Below are 23,727 nucleotides of genomic sequence, written 5' to 3' on the forward strand. Positions count from 1 at the left end.
ACGGGAGGGACCGGTTTTAGAAGCTCCGAGAAATATTTCTTCATATTTTCCATATTAGCTTCCAAGGAGGATCTCAAGGATATTTTCAACGACTTGAGATCTTCCATGGAAGCCGGCTTCGCGACCCCTTCCGGATTCTCATCGTCCGGCATACTCTTAGGCGGTTAAGCCTAAAATAAGAGCCGATGCTCTGATACCAATTGAAAGGATCGTATGCCGCACCTAGAGGGGGGGGGGGTGGTGATTAGGTGCTACCCAATTTTTAGTTCTTTTTCAATTTAGGCTTGACACAAAGGTAAATTCTCTAGATATGTAACTATGTGAATTTTCCTAGATGACAAGGTATATAACTAAACAAGATATAGCTAGACAAGATATAATAATGCAATCAAGGATAGAGGTAACCGAGAGTGGAGCACGCGGAGACACATGGATGATTCCCGTAGTTCCTTCCTTTTGAGGGGAAGTACACCTACTTTTGGAGAGGTGTGGTCGCCACAAAGGCCTAACCAACGCCACGAAGGCCTCACCCAGTTCTCCAGTGAGCAACGCCACAAAGGCCTAGCTCACATGTCCACTAAGAGATTTCCTCAAGGCGGAAACCAGGCCTTTACAAGGTTCTTGGGGCACACATCTACAACCGAATTGGAGGCTCCCAATATCTGTAACAACACAACAACAACAAGAACAAATCAACCACAAACAACTAGGGTTTTCAAATGAAACATTAGGAAAGGGCCCTCAAGCAAATGAGGGGAAATGCAAATCGCTTTGGTGAAAATGTAGATCGGAGTCTTCTCCTTCGATTCTCCAAAGCTCAAGAGATTTGGGTGGTTGAGGGAGGAGATATGAAGATTTTCGTGTTTCTTGTGGCTCAACAATGGTGGATGAACTCTTGGGGGTATAAGCAACTTTCTAAGGTAAGAGAAGGGTTCCTTAAATACCCCTCAACCATTTCTGCCCGTTGGGATGATTCAGCGGCATTACCGGCCTCTAGACACCAGCAGTGCCGCCCTGTAGAAAACCTAGGTCAGCTGGTCGAAAGAGTCCAGCCGGCAGTGCCGGGTGCATCCACCGGCAGTGTCGGTCTCCTGTTACCGGGATATAACTATGTATTTATAAAAAGTTAAGCAGTTTATTGAAACTAAGGGAGTATTATTATTATCTCGAAATACTGGTGAATAGTCGATCTCAAATCAGTAGTACCGTGGAAAATTATTAGCGCAGCAGTAACAGCGGTGCAGTTTTTCTTAATTAAGACCGGCACAAAACGGAGAAGAAAAAGGGGACAGGGAGAAGCATTCCCAGCAGAGAGCAAAGGCAAGGCAGGAAGCAAAGCTGACCAGCAGCGCAGCCGCGGCATCTCCACTCCGGTCTCCGCCCGCTCCGCCGCGCACCGCCACCACCTCCGCCGTCCCGACAAGCGAGGTCGAGGCTTCCGGCGACTCCCCCCTCCGTCACCGCCGCCGCCGGCGACCCGGTCGAGGCTACCCCCTTCCTCCCCTGGTTGGGCCGGATCTTGGAGGAGCCAAGTCTCTAGGGTTCCGGCCGGCGTCGGTTGACCCGCCCCCACCACAGGTACCGCGAAATTTCCGCTCTTGTTCGGCGCTTTGCCCCAGGCCGTGTGTGTTCGGTGCCGAAATGGCCGGAGCAGGAGCCGCGCTCCTCTCGCCGCGTCTGCTTGCTTGCGCCGGTGGAGTGGACGGAGAGTTGGAAACTAGCAGTGATTCAGTTTCTGGGATGGGTGAGCTTGACCTAGCCCTTATCGGGCGGCGCCGGTTAGGTTGGTGGGGAACGATTCTGCAGTTGACGAAATGTTCGTGGTCAAGATGGGCTCATGTCCGTCTCGCTTGCTCAATTAGCTGCTGCTGCTGCTGCTGCCGATGAGCCTGTGAGAATGCGTTCATCAATTAGATGCAAGCTCTGTACCAGGGCGGCTTGATTTGTGATGCTATTTTGATTTACTGCTTAGAGACTGGTGGGTTTCTGTAGAGTGACTCAAGCTATGTATGAGTGTACTGATTTCGACCTTTAAGAAACCTAATCCAGTGCTAGTCAGCTGCATCACTTCATAGTCGTAATGCCTGCACATATGAGACTAGTGATTATAATTTTAGGTTGTTTGTTGCGCATGGCACTGGAAACCTGTTTTCCTTAAGCCGTGTTCTCATGGCCATGGGACATCACTGTACTTTGAGCTTCCCAATCATATTTTCTTCCTAATGTTAGCGTAGCTTGCATCTGCCTTCACAATAAACCTCGTTTTATTGGTGCCATTCAGCCTCGTCCGGTACTGTTGTTTCGTGCCCCATAAACCTGCCCATTGTGACCATAGCGTCCAAAATTTCCACTTCTCTTTCTTCCGATAACTTTATTTGTATTTACTTTACTGTGTTATATCAATTTTCGGTCATACAATGAATTTTTGTCAACTAATTATTGTTAAATATGTATGTGCAGGTCTTTCAAATTTTGACCATTCCTTTTAGTCCTGTGTGATAGCAGTCCATATGTGTCAGTACTGTTCTTAAAACCATAGTCTCTTGGGGTCAGATGTGACAACTGGCAAATGCTCAATAAAGGAGTTTCTTCAGATGTTATCAGAGTAAGCACTTCAAGTGCGCCTAGTACATCGAGTCACGGTTCTGCCCAGGATGATTCTGATTCTTCAGGCGACGTTTATGTGTGGGGTGAAGTTATCTGTGAAAACTCTGCGGGAGCTGGTTCTGATGCAGTAGTCAGGTCAACTGTGAGGCATGATGTCCTACTGCCGAAGCCCTTGGAGTCCAATTTAGTTCTTGATGTGTATCATGTGGATTGTGGGGTCAAACATGCTGCTTTGGTCACAAAAAATGGGGAAGTCTTCACATGGGGTGAAGAATCTGGAGGGCGCCTTGGCCATGGGTCACGAGAAGATCGTATTCATCCCGGTCTAGTCAGTTCATTAGCAGTTTGCAATGTGGATTTCATTGCTTGTGGGGAGTTTCATACTTGTGCTGTGACGACAGCTGGGGAGCTGTATACCTGGGGAGATGGAACACACAATATTGGACTTTTAGGTCATGGTACTGACATAAGCCACTGGATTCCTAAAAGGATCTCAGGAGCACTGGATGGTCTGCGAGTTGCTTATGTTTCTTGTGGAACCTGGCATACAGCTTTGATTACAACAGCTGGCCAGTTATTTACCTTCGGTGATGGTACTTTTGGAGTTTTAGGCCATGGAGATCGAGAAAGTATTTCATGCCCAAGGGAGGTGGAGTCTCTATCGGGGTTGAAAACAATTTCTGTTGCATGTGGTGTATGGCACACTGCAGCTGTCGTAGAAGTTATAGTGACTCAGTCAAGTTCAAGTATATCATCTGGAAAGCTCTTCACATGGGGAGATGGTGACAAACATCGACTTGGTCATGGTGATAAGGAACCGCGAGTTAAGCCGACATGTGTGGCTTCACTTATTGATTACGATTTTCACAGGATAGCATGTGGTCATAGTCTCACTGTGGGTTTGACAACATCTGGACAAGTTTGGAGCATGGGTAATACTGTTTATGGCCAGCTTGGAAATCCTCGCTCAGATGGTAAGCTCCCATGTTTAGTTGAAGAGATTATGGATGAACATGTTGTTCAAGTTGCTTGCGGTTCCTACCATGCTGCAGTTTTAACAGCTAAGAGTGAGGTTTTTACATGGGGAAGAGGAGCCAATGGGAGATTGGGCCATGGAGATATAGAGGACAGGAAAATACCTACAGTGGTTGAAACCTTGAGAGGCAGAGGTGTTAGGCACATATCCTGTGGTGCAAACTTCACAGCTGCTATATGCCAACATAAGTTGATGTCAGGAGCGGAGCAATCCCAATGCGCATCATGCCGGCAGCCATTTGGGTTCACCCGGAAGAGGCATAATTGCCATAATTGTGGATATGTTCATTGCAATGCGTGCACCTCTCGGAAGGCACTGAGGGCGGCGCTGGCTCCCAATCCTGCAAAACCTTATCGTGTTTGTGATTCCTGTTTTTTGAAACTGAACAATGCTACAGACTCTAGTGTAACCAATAAGAGGAAAGATTATGTGCCTCGCCACTCAGGTGAAAGCAATTCCGATGCTAAATTAGCTAAAGCAATTGTCCCTAGTAATATGGATATGATTAGAAGTTTGGATAGCAAGGCAGCAAAACAAGGGAAGAAAACAGATGCATTGTCATTTCTTCGATCTCCTCAAACGAGTTCACTTCTTCAGTTGAGAGATATTGCTTTATCTGGTGGGTTTGATCTGAACAGGCCAGTTCCAAGAACAGCTCGTACACCAGCAGCTAGATCGGTAAACACTTCCAGGGCAGTTTCCCCTTTCTCTCGTAGGCCTAGTCCTCCACGTTCAACCACACCAGTTCCAACAACTCATGGCCTTTCTATTGGGAAAAGTGCTGCTGATAATCTTACCAAGAAAAATGAGATGTTAACTCAGGAAGTTGAAAGACTCTGTGGGCAGGTATGTCATTTTATTCTCCGCAAGTATTTAGCTTAGGTTTTTGTTATGTTTGCAAAAAAATAATCGATGCACCTGATTAGGTCGATAATCTGAGGCACCGTTGTGAGGTTCAAGAACTTGAGTTACAGAAGTCTGCTAAGAAAGTACAAGAGGCAATGACCCTGGTCGCGGAGGAATCTGCAAAGTCCAAAGCTGCAAAGGAAGTCATAAAAGCCCTAACGGCACAGGTAATGTTTACTTGGCTTGGTGCTCAATTGCTCATCTCCTTAGAAACCCATGAATCAATGAGCCTACAGGGCCATACAAGCAATATTCCTTGCACATAAAATTGTTTATTTTTGTGGATACCAAGATTCATACATGCTAATTGTCTTCTAGTTAGATTTGACTGTTTACTAGAAACAAAAGGCATATTTTTCACATTGAGAGAGAGAGCGGTAAAGGCTTAGTGTTGGAGTGCAATGACTCAAAATATCCAGTATCCAGAGACTCATTTAATAAAAAATAACTTATTTACTTGGTAGATAACCTGCCAAAATATGCAACTGAGCTTTCTTAATTTATGTTAAGTACCAGTTTCTTTGGTTCTGCAACTGAAATTCTTCCCCTTCTGATTATTGTGTATGCCTTTTTTGTGGCTTGTGTAGCTTAAGGATATGGCTGAAAGACTGCCTCCTGATCCAGGGGGCTATGATGGCAATGGTGCAAATAACTCAGCGCTTCCAAATGGAATTGAGTCTCATGCTTCTATCTACTCTAGCATGAACGGGACTCACCAGTCACGCAATGAGCCTATCAATGCTCTAAACATGCCTAGCCTGAACACTGGACGATCCTTGCACCCAAATGGAACCTCCAGTCAACACAAGTCACCAGATAGTACTCGTGAAAATAGTGAAGTGAGTGCTCACAGACATAGGGTGTCAAGTCCCCATGGTTCTGAGCATTCAAACCGAAGAGCACATAGCAGCAGCGATGAATTGTTCACTGGAAGCAGTAGAGCGGGCGATAGTAGTAACCTGGACACTATGTCCCTTCAAAGTGGCGAGGACGGCTACAGATCTCGAAGTACAATATCACTCTCCAGTGACCAAGTTCAGGCTGAATGGATTGAACAGTATGAACCAGGTGTATACATAACACTGACAACACTTCTTGATGGGACTCGGGATCTGAAGAGGGTACGCTTCAGGTAATTTGATATTCTATTTGTCTTCTCTCTTTAAGTACTGCATGATCTTGTTTCATTCATTAATTAAAATATGGTTGGTTTTAGAACTTCACTTCTTGAGTCTGACATCCCAGAATAACTGGCTGAACTTTCTTTTTTACTAGCTGGCTGAATCTTTTTTTTTCAATAGCTGGCTGAACATAAAACAGAAGGCTGTTTTATTCCCTCATTCAGTTATCTAATCACCACATGTTCTGCGCAACACAGCTAAATACTCCCTCTGGTTCAAAATACATCCATTTTTGGGCAATTATTTTGAACCGGAGGGAGTAAATTGCTTTGTACCCTCTCTATTACTATTAAACAGGACGATGTAATTGCTGCCAACCTAATCTATCTGATGGCACAAAGTCTGTGCTGGGATCTTACTGAGTACCATGAGATGTTACTTGTTCTTGCGTCCACATTTCTTAAGCTGCATCTAACCTGCCTGTGTCACCTCCCTTTTCCAATGTCTCTCCAGCCGAAGACGCTTCGGCGAGCATCAAGCGTCGAAATGGTGGAACGAGAACCACGACAAGGTGTACGAGCGGTATGACGTGAGGAGCTCAGAGCGAGTGTCATCGGCTGCTTCGACCCGGTCAGCCCGGTGACCTGAGGACCGACCTGCTGCCGCATAGTCATTCATCCGGGACTACGAGACGAGGCCCTGGATGGGGCCATAGTATCAGAGGCCGTCCCCGGTGTGGGACGGCATATGGAGATTCAGTTTTGCTCCTATCTTGTCGATAATTGTTTCTCGTTTCGCGATTGGATCGTCCATTTGTGAGATCTGTAGCCCTGCCCTGTTGTAATGTAAATATAGGAACTGTGAAACCCTAGTCTGTGTGAGAGAGGGTGGATGGTGGGTTCAGAGCCTGGACTCCTCTTTCTCTAAATTCTGTAGCTGATCCAAGTGTGAAATTCACAAAGAATCTCTAGTCATCTGCAGGAATTTCTCTGATATACCAAATTCTGAGTAATGGTTTAGCTGGTCATGAGTCTATTCAGAAAAGACTGGTTATTTTTTTGTTGCGGATAAAGTGGGAGCTTCGTCGGTTTACAATATTTGTACATAAAATGTTGTTTATTATGATCTGTGCATGTGATAGATCATTATGCAGGAATTTAACCTAAAACTACATAATTTACTGTTTGGTGAATTTTTTATATTATCTGATCGTTTTTAGCAGATTTATACAATATGTTGTGAGGAAAGTTGAAAATCGTTTTTAGCAGATTTATACCAATGTTTAGGGGTTCCTAGCGTGGTATTATCCAAACGGCAAACGGTGGTATCACTCTCTGAGAATACATCCGAGTTTATGTGAGTTTCTCATATTTGTGACAATATTTGTGGGGACGAGTCGATTTTGGGGCTTCATGATTTCCAACTCTGACGGAGTAGAACAATAAGAAATGATAAATAGATGGCATGCATCACGAATAACATATTTATGCAATTTAGAGCATCTCCACCAGCGAGCCACAAACCATAGCCGGTAGTGCTTTGAGGATTTTAGAGAGAGAAACTGCTCATGCCGGCGCTTTCAATAAAAATTTACATATCTTATGCCAAATAAAATACTCCCAAAGGAACCCTGTGAAAATGGAGGCTATCTGCACGTCGGCACAACAACTCCATGTTGGATTTCCACTCTCTGGCCCACCAGTCACACTTCTTTGTATTGAGAGTTGATTTGGAGCACAACCGGTGTGGCCAATTAAAGAAAAATCCGGTGTGTGGCTGGTGATCCCTATATAACCGGTATGTATGTTGCCCGCTACTATTTTAGGTAGGGTCACTGGTGGAGATGCTTTATGACATTTGTATTTTCTGTTCAACCACGGTCTCTCTATGTTCATAATAAAATGTGACAAGATCCATGAAAGAAAAAATTGAAATTCCAACGCAAACACAAATTTTTTGAACGAAAGGGTTTAGATTTCAAATGCAAAAAATTGTACAGTACTGTAACAGAATATCAAGTTAACACTAGTAAAGTATCTCCAGGTCGCGCAGCACATTATCCTCCCAACAAATATCTCTCTCCTCCATCTCAGATCCCCGCCGCCCCTCCACCTCACCTCGCGGCGGCGCCGGCACCGGCACCGGCGACCGAAGATGCCGCCGTCGAACCCGAGGCAGCCGCTCTCGCTGGCGCTCCCCGCCTCCAGCCACTCCCAGGATTTCCCGTCCCTCTTCTCCGACCTCACCTCGCTCCTCCTCCACCACGCGCCCGCCTCCCACGGCCGCGCGCCCGTCTTCTCCTCCTCCACGCTCTCCATCCCCGCCCCGCCCGCTCCCGCTCCAGCGCCCGCGCAGGCGCAGCCGACCCCGCTCGCGCGGGCCGCCATCGGGGCCTGCGCGGGCGCCGCCGCGGGGGCCTTCACCTACGCGGCGCTGCTCCCGCTCGACGCCGTCAAAACCCGCCTCCAGGCGGGCGCGGCCTCCCGCGGCTCCTGGCAGGTCTTCGCCGACATCCTCCGCACCGACGGCCCGCTCGGCCTCTACCGCGGCCTCTCCGCCGTCATCCTCGGCTCCGCCACCTCCTCCGCCATCTACTTCGGCACCTGCGAGCTCGCCAAGTCGCTGCTGCGCCCGCACCTCCCGCCCTTCCTCGTGCCGCCGCTCGCGGGCGCCAGCGGCAACATCTCCTCCTCCGCCGTCATGGTCCCCAAGGAGCTCATCACGCAGCGCCTCCAGTCGGGCGCCGCCACCGGCCGCTCCTGGCAGGTGCTCCTCCACATCCTCCGCACCGACGGCTTCCTCGGCCTCTACGCCGGGTACGCTGCCACCCTCCTCCGCAACCTCCCCGCCGGGGTGCTCAGCTACTCGTCCTTCGAGTACCTCAAGGCGTTCGCTCTCAGCAAGAGCAACGGCGCCAACCTGACGCCGGGGGAGAGCGTGATGTGCGGCGCCCTCGCTGGCGCGATATCGGCGGCGCTCACCACCCCGCTGGACGTCGTGAAGACGCGGCTCATGACCAGGGTGGGCGCCGAGGGGAGCCGCACCGTGGTGGGGACGATGCAGGAGGTCATCGCCGAGGAAGGCCTCATGGGTCTGTCCCGGGGGATCGGGCCGAGGGTCCTGCACAGCGCGTGCTTTGCGGCGATAGGCTACTGCGCCTTTGAGACGGCCAGGCTCGCCATCCTCAAGTCCTACCTTGAAGGCTGCGAAAGGAAAGCAGCAGAGGAGATGAAGGCCGGAGTTGCCGCTGCTTGAATGTGTATGCCTCCTTTCCTTCCTCTTGGGAGCATGGAGTTTTCTTGTACCTACCTACCTAGCTATGGTATGATGCGGATGATGTATCCGCTAAGTGTATCGAGTTTAGCATCATTTAAGTTTCAGTTATAGAGTTGTTTGAAGGATACAACAAGTTACAGTATGAAGCAGTTGTCAATCTGGCATTGGTTTTGGTTAGTACTTGGTTATTTTGTTGCGTACATTTCAGTTGTAGAGTTTTAAGGATACAAAAGATTATATGAACCCCCAGTTGTGAATGTGTCATTGCTTTTACAGTAGTTGGTTACTTTGGGGCATACTTTCTTAGGCTTTAAGGATACAAAAGATTATGTCAACCCAGTTGTGAAGTAACATTCCATACATTACTCTTTTTATTATGTGTATCAGTGTATGTGTGCGTGTGTTTTAGCTCACAAACCTGAATGTCTGGTGTTTACCATCAACTTAACGCATATTGTTGGAATACAACTCTCCACTACAGTACCAGCCATAAGAAAATAGCAAACACTCAAATATTCAAGCATGTACGGTGTTTTTGATTGCTACTACTCAGAAACAACATCACAGTTATATAATGTTTTTCGAACATGCCAAATTTTAGAAGTTTGTGGACATTGAGACCACAGAAATCATGTATGCCAGAATTAGTTTCCGTATGTTTGGAAATAGCATCACAGTTACATAATGTTTTGAATCATATGGAACCATACAAGCTTGTGGACATCTGAGACCACAGAAATCCTGTATGCGGTCAGTTTAGGGGTTTAGAGGTTCCACTACCACAGGCAAGCGCGGTTCGAGGCAAATGAACATGGTACTGTTCATCCTTGGAAGTACTTTCTGCAGAATGAATTTGCAGCATGTGGGTAGTGAATCCTGATCCAGTTCTCTAGGCACTTCTTGTAGGAGAAATCTTGAGAGGAGCCGTCTGAGGACTTGACGTACAAGCACCTGCTGCTATGGTATTTTTTATGCTTATCAACCTGCAAGCAGGGAAAGAATTTTCATGACATTTCTAGTTTGGTTCTTCTGATGCATTGAAAGGTAGAAAGGCAAGCTGGGTACCGTAATGTAGTTGTCGTGTCCTGCCACCTTCTTTTCCTTCTCTGGATGGTAACTGAGAATATTTTCGACGATGAACTTCTCATCGTTTTCAGAAAGCTTAATGCCATCCCTGCAAAGTAAGGGATACAAACACATAAGGAGCCACCTGGTGTCTACAACAGCGGAGCAGGTGCATTTTTTTAACCATTGCAGATACTTAAGACTTTTTGGCATTCGAACTTAAACCCAACATTATCTTATCATCTATATATAGCAGCTTAGTACATGAAGAATTGTAGCTAGTTTTTTCCGTACTTGTAAATTTAAAAAATTCAAGTTGCATTAGGATAGAAACTATACCTTGAGTCACGGATGATCCTCTTTACTTCTTTCTGGATTGGGTCAACTTGAGCATGTATCCGCTGTTCCTCTGGTGTAAAACTGGAACTCCCTCTCTGTCCAGTATTGCTGTTCCTACCTCCACGGTTTCTACTATTCCTACCTCCACGGCTTGGTCCACTTGATTTCCATGCTGCTCCTCTGCCACCACCTGCACCAAAATTACTAGTCCTCGTGTTCCACCCCGCAGAGTTAGGTGGTCCTGAAATGGGGAAGTTCTGTGCGCCTGTGGTGTTTGCTCTCTGGGCTTTCCACCTACTGTTACTACCTCCAAGGTGCGATCCCTCTGATTTCCACACTGCACCCCTACCACAACCTTGACCAAGATTACCAGGCTTCCCGTTCCATCCACCATAGCTGGATGACCCTGTAATGTCAAAGTTCTGTGGTCCTGCGGCATTTGCTTGGTTCCAACCTGGGTTATCATCTTGCTGTGTTGCACCTGAGTTCCAATTACTGTTAGGCTGCCTTCTTGTATAAACTTTCCCGGCAAATCCTGTGGCAGTATGTTTATTATGTTGCCAATTTGCAGCTGGGCTCCAGTTACTCTTAATTTGCCTTGTTTCTTGCTGTCGTTCAGTCCTCCTACCCTGAAGATTAGGAAACATTAGGTCCACTTTTGGCTTGTCCGTCCAAGAGATTGGACTTTTTCCTCCCAAAAGTAATACTTCATCCTCTTGAAGATTGTCAACATCATACAAGCAGGAACCGAGGGGACCAATTGTGTTATCTTCTGTGGCTCTTGCTGTTTCTACTGCGGCAAGGAAGTCATATAAACCATATCCTCCAAGATTTCCATTGCCAGCTCTCTGTAAATGATCAACAAGTTTTGAGCAAAGGGGAGAATATGATTATGTGCTGCAAATATGAGTGACATAGGCAAGTAAAATGGTTGTTATATTATACCTGGCTGGGATCATTCCAGTGGATTTCGAAGGCTGAACCAGTCCCTATTGCTGCACGGTTGCCCCAGGAGCTGGTGGACACAACACTATTCAGCTGATCAGAGTAGACCTTCTCTGCACACTCCTGAAAGCATTCCATTGGTCTCTGCAACATGTTTTTCTCATTTTCTAATCACGACTAACACTTGGCACATCAACATGTGGAGTTCAACGTAAAATGGAACTCAGGACTTACAGAGATCGTAGCCTTCATGAAGGGTGCCTGAATCCTCAGGGACTGGAATGTGGCCTTGCAACCATAGCTGTGGAAGCCGTGCAGCTTACCTGTGCAGGTCATGCTGCTTGCCACAGTTGTTAGGTGCTCTTTGAGAACTGATTTTGTAACCATTCCAACTGACTTGGAAAGGTGCTGGAAGGATGACCAAAAAGATAAAGAAAAGGAGCAAAGCGTGAGTAATGCTTCAATAGAAGCTATTGTTGATCTGAATTTATCACAAAGGCAAAAAGTAAAGAACTTGCTGGACCTGTGTGACTCGACTGAAGGCGTAGGAAATTCCACAAACTTGCTGAACTTGTTGGATGCTGTAAGGCACAGACCTGGTAGTGTCGATCAGATCCATCACAGGGATGCATGCATCCATTGCTGTTCCCCAGGCACCACCACTCTCTCCAGTTGAGATTATATCCATTGTGATTTCCAGTGCCAATTCACCCTTCTGTTCCGTGTCAGGGTTCTGGATCCAACATGCAGCTTGTGGTTCAACCCATATTATGTTGGCCTCCTGGACTCGCGAATCACCTGGGGGAAGATGCACGCAAATATCTTTAATAAGGAGAACTGTATAAGGCACAACTATCAACATAATCATCTGGATTGTTCTGTATGCATGATACCAGGTATGAATATGAATTCTTGTTTTACCTTTTATAATTGTGTCCAAGAGTATAGGAGAAATGGTATTGACCATCAAATGAACAATTCGCTCAGAAGATTCAGATATTTCTGTGGTGACACTTTCAGTCATGAAAAACTGCAAGCAAAAGGATTTCTCAGCATCTCCATCCTTGTAGCATAGACATTCGCTGAAAAGAAGAAATTTCATATTATGTTCAGAAGTTAAAGCATAAAACCATTAAAATTCATGCTTGATTTTCTCAATATATCATGGTGGAAACTCCCTATGTACAAATACACAATGAAAGACATTATTCATCTTATGTTAGTAAACAAAGGACTCAAATCTTTTTTTTTTTTTGCGAAAGAAAGGACTCAAATCTCAATGGATCTGAACAGTAAATCTAAATATTGATATATTCTTCCAGAAGAATTGGAATATAAAGTCTATGCTATTTCAAGGTCAAAACCAGAAAGATCAAAGTACCTTGAAATCAGTGCAATTCTCTTTAAAACTTGATTCCCCTGCCCCTTTTTCTTTCCCTGTTTATAAATAGCTTCCTGGCATTTCAGAAGAACATCTTCCATAGTAATGTTCATCTTATGCAGTTGCTTCTGTAAAGGCAAGATATGATCTCTTCAACATATAATCTTGATCATAATGTTAAAACATGATTATGTTTCAGAAGTAGAAGGAAATACCTTATCAAGGTGAATATGACCAACAAGACAAGGTGTTGCTTGCATTATATGCTTCTGATACCTGAAACAAGAAATTAGTTCTGTGACTCACAATATACATTGAAATGTGTAATAAGTAGTTGTTTGTGTTCTAGTACTGGCTTCTAACTGTATAGTTCATCATAAAGCTGAATGGACTGATCTAATTTCAGCAAGATGCTACTTGAAAGCATTCAAGAAAACTATAGTTTGTTAATCTTGTTCAGGTCTCTATCACTTAGAATAAAAAATAAATGCATGGTTCAATAGTACTTCACTTAAAGCATGACACCATAGGATCATAAATAATTGATAAAGTATGCAGGATACATACTGGATTGAGAACTCAGTGGCACAATCTTCTACTTTGATTCTCTTTAAGCAGGCTTGAACTGCGAGTGATGCTCTTTCCATGCAAAAGCTCTCCCCGCAAGAGCATTTGCTCAGATACAAAATCATCTTTCGGTCATTTTCATGAGTTCTAGAGCTAGCCCTGGTAAGTAGTATTTCCTGTAAATGTAGCAAAGAGAAGTTAAAACATGTGAACTCAAGCCTTAGATGGAAATGATAAATCCTCTCACCTTCATCGATTCCCATGAGGTCATGTTGTTCTGATTTGGGTCTAGAACTGCCTTGTATGCAGCATTTGCAACTGCAGTGGCTGCCAAGATACCAACAGAATCTCCTGGTGTCACAGTACTTGACAAATTTTCCGCGTCAAACTCAACAACCGAGTTCCCACACAAATTTCGTATGGTTCCATCGTAGCATGCTACGACATCTCGGAGCATTGCCATCATATTCTTGAAAAGATTCCCTGGCTCCACAAGTCCTTTTGATGCGCGTATTATCTTCTCCCTTGCAGATATTGAATGGAGTAGTTCCTCATATGGGTTCAGTCCATTGTAAAATGAGCTCCTGATAAAACCATTGGTACTGCTGCCACACTTGCTCTCATATTTGGATAAGCAATCCTCCATTAAGCTGGTAGAGTATAGTCTTCCGCTGCGCTGCAGCTGGTGGCCCAAGAAGCCAATCTGCTCCACTACTTTGTTCACGGCAGAATCACTCTTTGGATCAACCAACCAAGAAAGGCCAGAAGAATGAGTGATGAAGTCCACGATTGGTTCTCGGAACTTGTCAATATCAATTGAGCTATTCTGAATTGTCTTTGGTATTGGATTTGTGACATCAAAGTCTCTCAGGCTTATGCTGAAACCATCTGTATGTATCGATTCCATTAGGAGGGGCTGCAGAAGATTCAGAAACTCGATTGCCTCCTTTAGATTCTTCATAGACAGAATTGATGACAGAGTAACAGTACCAGCAACCAAATCTCTGACTAACAATTTGTCTTCCTCTGGTAGTAAGGTCTCCAGAATCTGATTGAAACTCCACTTTGGTCCGCCTGATAGTCGCTTATTGGGAGTCATCCCTCCTGCCAACATCGCGTTTATAAAGTTGTGGGCTTCCCTTCTGGAATAGATTCTACCAGACATTTTCTTTATTGCTAACAAACAATCATTCTTGAGCTGAAAATTCAGCTTTCCATTGTGCGAGCTCACCAGCTGATTCTCCACAATAAAAAGCTCTGTAGCTTCAGCCCTTGCTATCACTGACCTTGGGAAGAAGATGTGGACGCAATCGCCGTCAAAATCTGCTCCAAGTGGGCCACATATCAGGGGGTTGATCTTGATGGTATGATCAGTATGTACATGGACATACAAAGCTTGGACCGCGTGCTTGTCGGTGCTTGGTGGCCTGTTGAGAAATACGATATCTCCATCTAGAATTCTTCGGTCGATAGTTTCACCAACCTTCAGTATAATTCGTTTCTTGTTCGCTTTCCCGACATCCAAGGAGTACGTGTTGGAATTAGCATCTTCATATGTCAGGCAGAGGCCTTTATCCATCATGCCTTGAAGCTTAGCAATGTTATGGTCTGTCACGCGCTCTTGCACTGACATCCTTCTTGCTACTTTATCAGGCAGTCCTACTACATTGACTGGAATGTACGGGTCGCCAGTGATCACAGCACGGCATGAGAAGCTTGAGCTCTTGCTGATGAAGAGTGACTTCATCTTCTGCTGCCATTGTTTTGCTGCAGGCTGATTTCCAAAGGTCACATCTCGAGGACCCTTTAAAAGATGCACGACCATAGATGCCACATTATCAATGTACAGTTGTGATCAGTGTGTACTTCATTGACATGTTAAACTAGGGATTTACCTGTGCTGTTCCTGAAAGCTTGATGTAGTCAGCGATGGCTGCCTGAAGATCTTCTGCTTCCACTTCATGTTCTTGAGAGGTTGGAGGGCCAACCCTTGAGCTGTTTATTTCGTGTACCATGCGTAGGACTTTCCTTAACAAGCTTGTGGAGGCATCCTAAAGAAGGAAGAACAAAGTCAAGAGTTAGGGTGAGAAGAAGGAACTTCTTATGCGAAGAAAATATTTTGTCACAAGGTACTTACAGGAGAGCACAATAGTGCTTCATCTAGAACATTGAAAGTGCGAAGGCAGTTTGGTGGAACAGAGAGGTTGCTCATCACAAATCCATCCTGGGGAATATATCCCCTAACAGCAAGTTGCCTTTTTGTTTCTCTAGGGATCTTTGTCATTATTTTCTGAACCTAAGAAACAGAAGATCAAAATGTTAGTATCTCTAGTACCTGTTTTTGAAGTATCTTTTAATTTTTCATATTGCAATCATTTTCTAATGAAAAGTACAGCAACAATGTTCTGGAGCTTTTGTTCTATGTCCTCTCTTGCAAGGTGGCTTTTGCTAGAGGAGAAACAAGTCTTTATCTAGTACTAGTACCTCTTCTGGGAATAAACGGCGGCGGCGAGAGCTGCCCTTCGTGTGAAAGCCGTATTCATCAAGGAAGCTCCAAAATCCCTCTTCCAGTTCTTCCCTGGCTGGCACTCTCAGTTCCAAGCTTATGGCTCCATTGGTTTTCTTGACTTCTGCAACATTTAGCGGTGGGAGATCCTGGAACAAGAGGAATGCAGAATTTGACAAAAGGAAATATTAGTGGCTGGTGTGTTGGAAAAACTTAGGGAAACAACATTCCAGATAAAAATAAAACCATGGCATAATATAATTAATTAGTACTTGCGATGTACACATGGCATGCTCCTCACAAACCTATAAATATTACTCCCTCCGGTCGGATTTAATCGACGCGGAGGTTGTACATGAGATGCGGGAGCTGGACGCTAACCGTGCACCGATTAAACCCGTCCCAAGGTAGTATTAACTTAATTACTTGTCTTAATTTAACCTTTTGAGAGGATTTCTGCTGTTTGAGTGTTCGGGTAATGTGGTGGCATTTTTGCATAGCAAAATGTCTAGGCTACTGAACAACGTGTGTCAACCATGCGTGTCATCTTATTTTCATAGAAAGTAATATTATTGTAGTTACTGCACTTATTTTAACCGCTACACCCATTACCAAATTGCATCATACATCTTTCTAGGAATATCCAAGTTATGCTGCTGTCACTGGCAAACTTAGCTCATCATATTCTAGACTGCTTAAGTTTTTAAGCTGAAATACGTGCACTTCTTTTCTACTTAACTGCTTAGTTACCTGACAGTGTGGACATGCACTGAAGTTGCTCTTCTTTCCCACGCTTTCCTGCTTCTGTTGCAAAGTACAGAAATTTCCATGTTAATGCTAGCAATGCTTTTGTCTTGGAAAGTTTGCTTGTTCAGGGTTTGATCTTCGGTTTATACCTTGCAGTTCTTGAACTGGAGGCAGCTGAAGCATATCATGTTGAGTATCTTGGTCAGCTCGTCGACATGGCTCGGGTGGTAGATGGACACCGGCAGCTTGATGTACCCGAAATGACCTTCAGCCAGCCATGAGAAGACAGTTTTGTCAGCAAAAAATGGAGAAACACGGCATGCATACATAGAAAATACTGTCTCTGAATATGAATCTTAGATGAAGTATTTCAGAAGCAAACATGGACATGCATGCAAATTTCCATGGGTGGCAGAGTAGCTGCTATTACAGCAAACTCTTCTCATTATTTTTGAAAGCTCGCAATGTTTTTGAGTATTTCTGAAAGCATTATGAACACAAGGGACCTCTGAGTCGAGATAAATGCTACAACGTTGATTTTAGTTACCAAGAATATCTGACACTGACAGTTTACAAGACTGAGTAGTCGCTGTGACCATCATAACCAACTATTAGTGTTCCAACAGAGTGATTTGCCTACTTAACCACTTATATTCCAATAAACTGAACTGATTTGAATATATGTCAGTTTGTTTTATCTAGTTCCAGGAACCTCAATTGTTTTTAATACGGTTACAAACATGTCTGGAAACACAACTGAACTAGGTGAAACTGACATAAATTAGATGGCAGATGTTAGGTAGCATTATTCATCATTAATAAGCTAATTAAAGACACTTATTTTAAAGAAAAAATACCAGATTGGGTTAGCAGTAACGATACACATATATATTTCAAGCTAATCAAAGAGACACATTTTTTTGAAGAAAATAAATAAAGATAAATGCCGCAGAATTGGTTTTACCAAGAATGTATATGACAATGTACAACACTAAACTGAGTACAAACAAGGTGATCTTGCCTAACCAAACTACTTAAGTTATGAACTAATACACTCATTTAGCTGAATGTTTTTCACATTTTGGTTTATCTAGTTACAGGAACTTGGCTGGAAACTCACCAAACTGAGCTAGATGATTTAGCTATCAGGCGTTAAGCACGGAAAGCTAACTAACGAGACACTTTCTTTCCCAAACACCGTACCAGATTGGTTGGATGATGACGGCGACTTACCTTCGCATTTGGCGAGGTCGGCAGCGCCGCAGGAGTCGCATCGGCCGAACTGCAGCGGGAGGCCCAGCGCCGGGTTCCCGGAGAGCTGGTTCGGGTGCTTCAGCGGGAACTCCTCGTTCATCGGCTGCGCCTTCACCTGCATGCACGCGCGCCATTATCCATCAATGTCGTTAATCACTTGATTTTCCCTTACGTGCTGAAGAGTAGGAAGAGGAAGAAGAAGGGGATGCCATGGTCGATCATGGCATGGGACAAAAAAGCTCAGGAAATTACGATCTCCTCGTTGGAGGCGACGGTGAGCCTGATTCCCGTGATGGAGCCCTGCGCCACGAAGGCAGGATCGTCGTCGCCGGCCTCCATCATTGTCTCCGGCGCCGGCACAGTGCGCGGGAACGACCAGAAGCTAGCTGCGGCCGAGCTGCGCTTGCGCCGATCAGTGTGTGGAAGCAGGAAACTAAGTTGAGTGGGAGGGAGATGGAGCTAATGAAGCTAGCTTAGTATTGGGTGTTCACTACTGACGGCAGCACCCAACCACGCCACACGTTGGGAGTGACCGAGCTTTTATTTTCGCTGGTGTGTTGAGTAAGCGTTAGCGCGTGATTGGTCTTTTACCGACGCATGCATTTTACTCAACGGATTTTAGTCCTGAACGAAAGTGCCATTCGGCCGATAAACAATCTCGGTACAACTTCAACGAGAAAGCAAATAATAAGGATTTGTGTCAAGAACACTACAAACGGGCATGGACATGCAGTGGTACTTCATATAGCACGAGCATGTGTGGAAACATAACATTGTTACTAGTAGCTGTTTTTAGCTTAACCATTGGTTGCGAACATCACTCAAAAGAATTGTAGGAGAGATAAATATCAAACGAACGGAAGAATTTTAATAGGGAAAGCTAATGGTGGGCTGCAAACAACAAGTGCGCTGGTATCTTCCGAGCTGGTCAGGGACGACAGAACTTTGGCGCTGATCGTCGACACCAAGGTTACAACAATTACAATGACGGCTGTAGAGGTTATGGATACAATGGTAACTATAATGCTCGCCGTTTTCCTCCTAGCAATAGTTCTAATTCGAGGAATATAAATAGTGGGTATGCTGCTACTATTCCCGGATTATCTGAGTTCCAGCAAAAGTTAGTGTCAGAAGCTGCGGAGGCCTTTGCTAGAGAATTTGCTAGTAGAGGGGTTGTTTCGCAACAGACTGCACCAGTTGTTCGACAGGCTGGTTTTGCCCGTGTGCAGCCAATGCAGGCTCAGCCGGGGCTGGGAATGCCACAGGCTCCGAGGCCGGAGGAGGTGATGTTGGCGGTTGCGGGCATGGGGTCTAAGGATCAGGTTCTGGATGTGGAGGGAATGACTGAGGCAGAGTTTGTTCTTGCTAATAAGAACAAGGGGCCGAGTTGTTTTCGCTGTAGGAAGAATGGTCATGTTCTTAATGACTGTTATGTAATTCTCTGTGACTGTTGTCAGAAGCCGGATCATGCCACGAAGGACTGTCCTTTGCACAAGGCACCACGACCGAGGCTTGCGATGTATGGTATGGGACACCCCGATTTGGCTTTTTGGGAGCTTCCACTGTCGACCTCGGTGCGGCCTAGGGTGGAGAATACTCGATTGGGTCGAGTGGATGTGGCTGGTGGTACCCTTTCTATACCTCAGCTTATTACCCATTTGCAGTGGATTGTACCTGATAGTACATACCAGTGGGAAGTGCAGCAAGTGGAGGAACATGTTTTCAAAGTCAATTTTCCTAGTAAAGTTGAATTGGTGCGGGTACAACATTTTGGGCGTTTCTTTGTCCCTGATTCGACCATAGTGTTGTCTTTTGACTTTTGGAAGAAGGAGGTACAACCAGTATGGTCACCAGAGGATGTTTGGGTGAGGGTGCATGGCTTGCCCCCAGTGGCCTTAGATGATTACCTCTCTCTATGGGCGTTGGGTGATGTGTTTGGAAAAACAAAGGAAATTGATATTGCCTTTACTCGAGCGAATAATGTGCTTCGTATGTTCATTACCTGTCTGGACATATCACTCATTCCGGAGACTTGGGATCTAAAAATTAAGAATGAATTCTTTCGGCTGAGATTTGAGGTAGAGGGTGCACCGCCTCGTGTTCCATCGGATGTGAATATGTCTGAAGCCCCTGGTGAGAGTGGAGATGATGATCCTCAAGCAAATGGGCAAGAGAAGAAAGCTGAGTCTGATCGCAATGCAAAAAGGACTAAAAATGTTGAGGAAAAAGATGGTGCACAGGGTGGAGATATGTCTGCACCGAAGTCGAGTGCTACTGCTGCTGGGTTGAATGTAAATGAATTGCATTTCGCCACATGTAGCAAGGTATGATAGTAATTGTGTTAACATGAATAAATCTTACTTGCGTCCTAAATTTTTGTTTAATGCATTCAGTGAGGTCGCGGATGTTGTTGGCGAGTGTATGCCGACACCCGATGCTGTTCACTCGCCTGGTGTTCAGGTTGATTGGACAAAGAATGGAGACGGAGATATTGGCTGCGAGCTGCCAGGGCGCACATCACTTTTGTATGGCGATGCTGTTTCCAGGCATGCAGGGAAGTGTCTGGATGTCCCAGCAGTTCAGGTGCTGCAGGCGTCTGTGCCTGTCCCCAGTCCTATCGGCTCGCCGGCGAGGTTGGAAGGCGGCCCAGGTGTTGGGCGGCCCGGCACGTCATCGAGGCCTGTTTGCGGCCCAGGGACGGAGCGGCCCAATTTGCATGGTACGCCAGCTCCCATGCGATGCACGCCCAGGATTGCGACGTCGATCGCGGGAGCTCAGGTGATTGCATCACCTATTTTGGATGGCTCGAATATGAATCTTAACATTCAGAATTTTGATAAAAACAATGGTGTTCAGGGTGGTCTGACGGTTGGGGGTACGCCTCGTGATATGCACAAGGGGCTGCCAAGGACTTCACCATACACTCAAGAGCAAATCATTGCGTTTGGAGGAATTAAGGAGGAGAAGATGCGAGGCGTGAGGTCGAGTGGAAGACTTCGCGCCCAGCCTAATTCCGACGTCCCGCTACTGGAACGAGCAATGATGCTAGCGGAGAAGCGCGCGGAGATGCCGGCGATTGGTACGTCCGCATCCAAACCAAACTCTTTTATTGATTTTTCTGATAATCATATTATTGATAGTGCTATATCTTTGGGAGTTTCGTTGGGACAATCTCATTCTGAGTGTATTAAAGCGGCTGCACTACTAAAAGATGTAGAAGCACAACGAATTCTAACTATGTTAAAGGGTACTGATCAGTTGGAGGGTAAAAATGGGAATAATACCTCTTGCTTGGTAGTTTCTCGGGCTTCGGATTTGTGTGATGATTTGGAAGGAGATGATGATTTTTTGTGTGATGAGGATGAGGTAGTTGTGCCTCCTACTATTAATAAGGAGAGGAAAACACGTAAGAAAAGGTCATATGATAAGAAGAATATTAGGAAAAGCAATCGTATTAGAATTAAATCTACAAAATTACAATGATGAATTTAAAAGGCTTAACATGGAATAGCGAGGGGTTTAAAGATCCAGGGAAACATTTGTTTGTTAAGGAGTCGATTAGGGAGTATGACCTCGACTTTATTGCGCTTTTAGAGACGGGACGGTCTAACTTTGCGGTACATTTTTTGCGAGATTTAGCAGCCGGTAAGGATTTTGCGTGGTTCTGTTTGCCGCCTCAGGGGAGGTCAGGGGGAATTTTGGTGGGTATCAATACCAATACTTTGCTGGTTAATAGTGTAGATAGTGGAGAATATTGTGTTAAACTATCTATTACTTCAAAAATGGATGGGTTTCAGTGGGTGCTTGTTCCAGTGTATGGAGCGGCACAGGATACGAATAAGTATGAATTCCTGGCGGAACTGGTTAGAACATGTGAGGCAGAAACATTACCCTTGTTGTTAGCGGGGGATTTCAATATTTTAAGAAAGCCGGAGGATAAAAGCAATGATAATTTTAATCCACGGTGGCCTTTTATTTTTAATGCGATCATAGAGAACTTAAATCTTCGAGAAATTGGTATGTCTGGCCGGCAATACACTTGGGCCAGTAGAAGGACAACACCTACATATGAGAAACTTGATCGAGTGTTGGCAAGTGTCGAATGGGAACAAAAATTCCCTATGGTTTCTGTCAGGGCTTTGACTCGCTCTGGCTCGGACCACACACCGCTTTTGATTGATGCGGGGATTCGGGCACATGTGGGTAATAAATCACGTTTTTCCTTTGAATTATCATGGCTTGAACAGGAGGGGTTCTATGACTTGGTTGCGGCTGAATGGGCAGCCGGCCCTGTTGGGAAGACACCAATCCAAACCTGGCAAAATAGAATTAGACATTTGCGACGATTCTTACGGGGTTGGGCCAAAAATTTGAGTGGGAAATATAAAAAAGAAAAGGAGCGATTGTTGTCCATTATTGATTTTTTGGATATTAAGGCTGAAACTATTCCTTTATCACTCGAGGAGCGTAGCGAATTAAAAACGGCTAATGAAAAATTAAACAAACTTCGAAGGGAAGAGGAGATTAAGTGGTTACAACGAGCCAAAGTAAAGTATATCTGTTCTGGTCGCAGCTTGCACTCGTCGATATCTACATACACCAAGGCAGCACTAGCTAGGATTAGGAGGTCGATCAAACAAACAAAACTGAAGTTTTTTGTTGTTTTGAGAGAACAAAACTGAATTTATACATGGAGGATTGCTGAAAGAGAAAAAATATATTACTACCTTTGCATCCGTCTTGGTCGTCGGGGACATAAGGATTGCCACTGTAACCCTTTTGGCAGGAGCAAGTATAGCCTCTGCCTCTCATCTTGCATTCGCTGTTGCTACTCTTGCAGACACGGCGTTTGGCTTTGTCGGTGCAATTCAGCTCGCCGGCTACCGGGGCATGATCTTCCTCGACGACCACCCAGTGCAGAAGAACGGGGACTACTGCACCTTCCGTGGACGCGAGATTCGCCGCTGCGTTCCGGTGGAACCACCCGTCCTCCGCGACGAACACGCGCCACGGCAGCCCGGTGTCGCTCCGGCCGCCGTCCGTGGGGCCGAGCCACCTGAACACCACGTTGCCCGCCACGTCGTCGCGGGTCTGGACGATGGGCGCCCGGCAGCAGCCCATGCCGTCGCAGGCAGCGTGCCCAGCCTGCAGGTCGGGCATGTCGTTGGGGCAGAAGGAGGCGCAGCCGCCGATGATGTTGTCGTTGTTCTTCTCCAGCAGCGTGGCGTACACGTTGCAGCCCACCACGACGAGCTCGTTGCCGCCGATACCTAGGCGTGTAGGGGCCATGGTCCTTGAGTCCGGCGTCGAAGGCGCGGCCGTAGCCCTCGCGGTCGATCTTTATGTCGCCGGTGTGCAGGACGCGCACCGTGGCGTTGGCGACCGAGATGTCTTTGACCTGAAGCGAGCCGTCGCCGAGCAGCAGCCGTTTGCCGCCGCTCGTGTCGTCGTCGGCGCAGGTGAGGTTGAAGCCCCGCCAGTAGCAGCCGGGGGCCGAGCCGGTGATGCCAAATGGATACGGCACGCCCACGTCGCCGCATGTTCTGTCGCAACCGTCTGCCGCCGCTGCAGGAAGCTGCAACGCCAGCAGCGCCAGCACTGCTGCTACCGAGCTGGCTACTACCGCCATTGTATTTGAGAGGGTACTGTATGAGCTAGTGTTGACAAATACATACCTCATTAAATAGTTGAGCTATCCCGTGTCCAAGCCGACATTGCAAATTGATAGGCTCCTGGAAAAGTCAGTAGAATGAAACAACTTCCGTCAATTCGACCGGGAAATGGATGCCGGACTCTGTCGCAGCCACAGCCTGTTTTCTTTCATGCATCGGTGATAATGGAATGCATGTTGAGATCGTTTCATCAAGTAATTGTATAGATCAATTGGGTGTACTTCAGAGGTCCAATGAAAGAAGACCTCCTCTTTCGATCAACTTGGGATGTAAATCAAGTCGCCTAGACGATTCTTTAATTTGGG

At 45.8% G+C, this 23,727-nt stretch overlaps 4 protein-coding genes across 4 annotated transcripts; 2 read left to right on the forward strand and 2 right to left on the reverse strand.

Annotated features, from left to right (window-relative positions):
• Positions 1-1,293: 1,293 nt before the first annotated feature.
• Positions 1,294-6,729, forward strand: LOC127346026 (PH, RCC1 and FYVE domains-containing protein 1). Its single transcript, XM_051372558.2, has 5 exons — positions 1,294-1,578; positions 2,461-4,489; positions 4,570-4,716; positions 5,137-5,681; positions 6,184-6,729. Exons 2-5 carry the CDS (start codon positions 2,570-2,572, stop codon positions 6,311-6,313), a joined length of 2,742 nt encoding a protein of 913 aa, XP_051228518.1. The 5' UTR covers positions 1,294-1,578; positions 2,461-2,569; the 3' UTR covers positions 6,314-6,729.
• A 985-nt stretch (positions 6,730-7,714) lies between these two features.
• Positions 7,715-9,123, forward strand: LOC127346029 (protein MITOFERRINLIKE 1, chloroplastic). The gene has a single exon (XM_051372562.2). It carries the CDS (start codon positions 7,825-7,827, stop codon positions 8,923-8,925), a length of 1,101 nt encoding a protein of 366 aa, XP_051228522.1. The 5' UTR covers positions 7,715-7,824; the 3' UTR covers positions 8,926-9,123.
• A 377-nt stretch (positions 9,124-9,500) lies between these two features.
• On the reverse strand, positions 9,501-18,320 carry LOC127346025 (DNA-directed RNA polymerase V subunit 1). The gene is made up of 18 exons (XM_051372557.2): positions 18,003-18,320; positions 17,730-17,865; positions 16,646-16,761; positions 16,500-16,553; positions 15,728-15,898; positions 15,381-15,539; positions 15,139-15,294; positions 13,491-15,047; positions 13,244-13,419; positions 12,892-12,952; positions 12,677-12,804; positions 12,217-12,377; positions 11,819-12,093; positions 11,530-11,703; positions 11,296-11,439; positions 10,351-11,198; positions 10,012-10,120; positions 9,501-9,929 (listed from the first exon to the last, which is right to left on the reverse strand). The coding sequence occupies exons 1-18, from the start codon at positions 18,090-18,092 to the stop codon at positions 9,768-9,770; spliced, it is 4,677 nt and encodes a 1,558-aa protein (XP_051228517.1). The 5' UTR covers positions 18,093-18,320; the 3' UTR covers positions 9,501-9,767.
• A 3,662-nt stretch (positions 18,321-21,982) lies between these two features.
• On the reverse strand, positions 21,983-23,379 carry LOC127340512 (wall-associated receptor kinase 5-like). Its single transcript, XM_051366255.1, has 3 exons — positions 23,070-23,379; positions 22,478-23,020; positions 21,983-22,065 (listed from the first exon to the last, which is right to left on the reverse strand). Exons 1-3 carry the CDS (start codon positions 23,377-23,379, stop codon positions 21,983-21,985), a joined length of 936 nt encoding a protein of 311 aa, XP_051222215.1.
• Between the last annotated feature and the right edge of the window lie 348 nt (positions 23,380-23,727).

Source organism: Lolium perenne, chromosome 3, assembly GCF_019359855.2.
Source record: "Lolium perenne isolate Kyuss_39 chromosome 3, Kyuss_2.0, whole genome shotgun sequence".
Classification (NCBI taxonomy): Eukaryota; Viridiplantae; Streptophyta; class Magnoliopsida; order Poales; family Poaceae; genus Lolium; species Lolium perenne.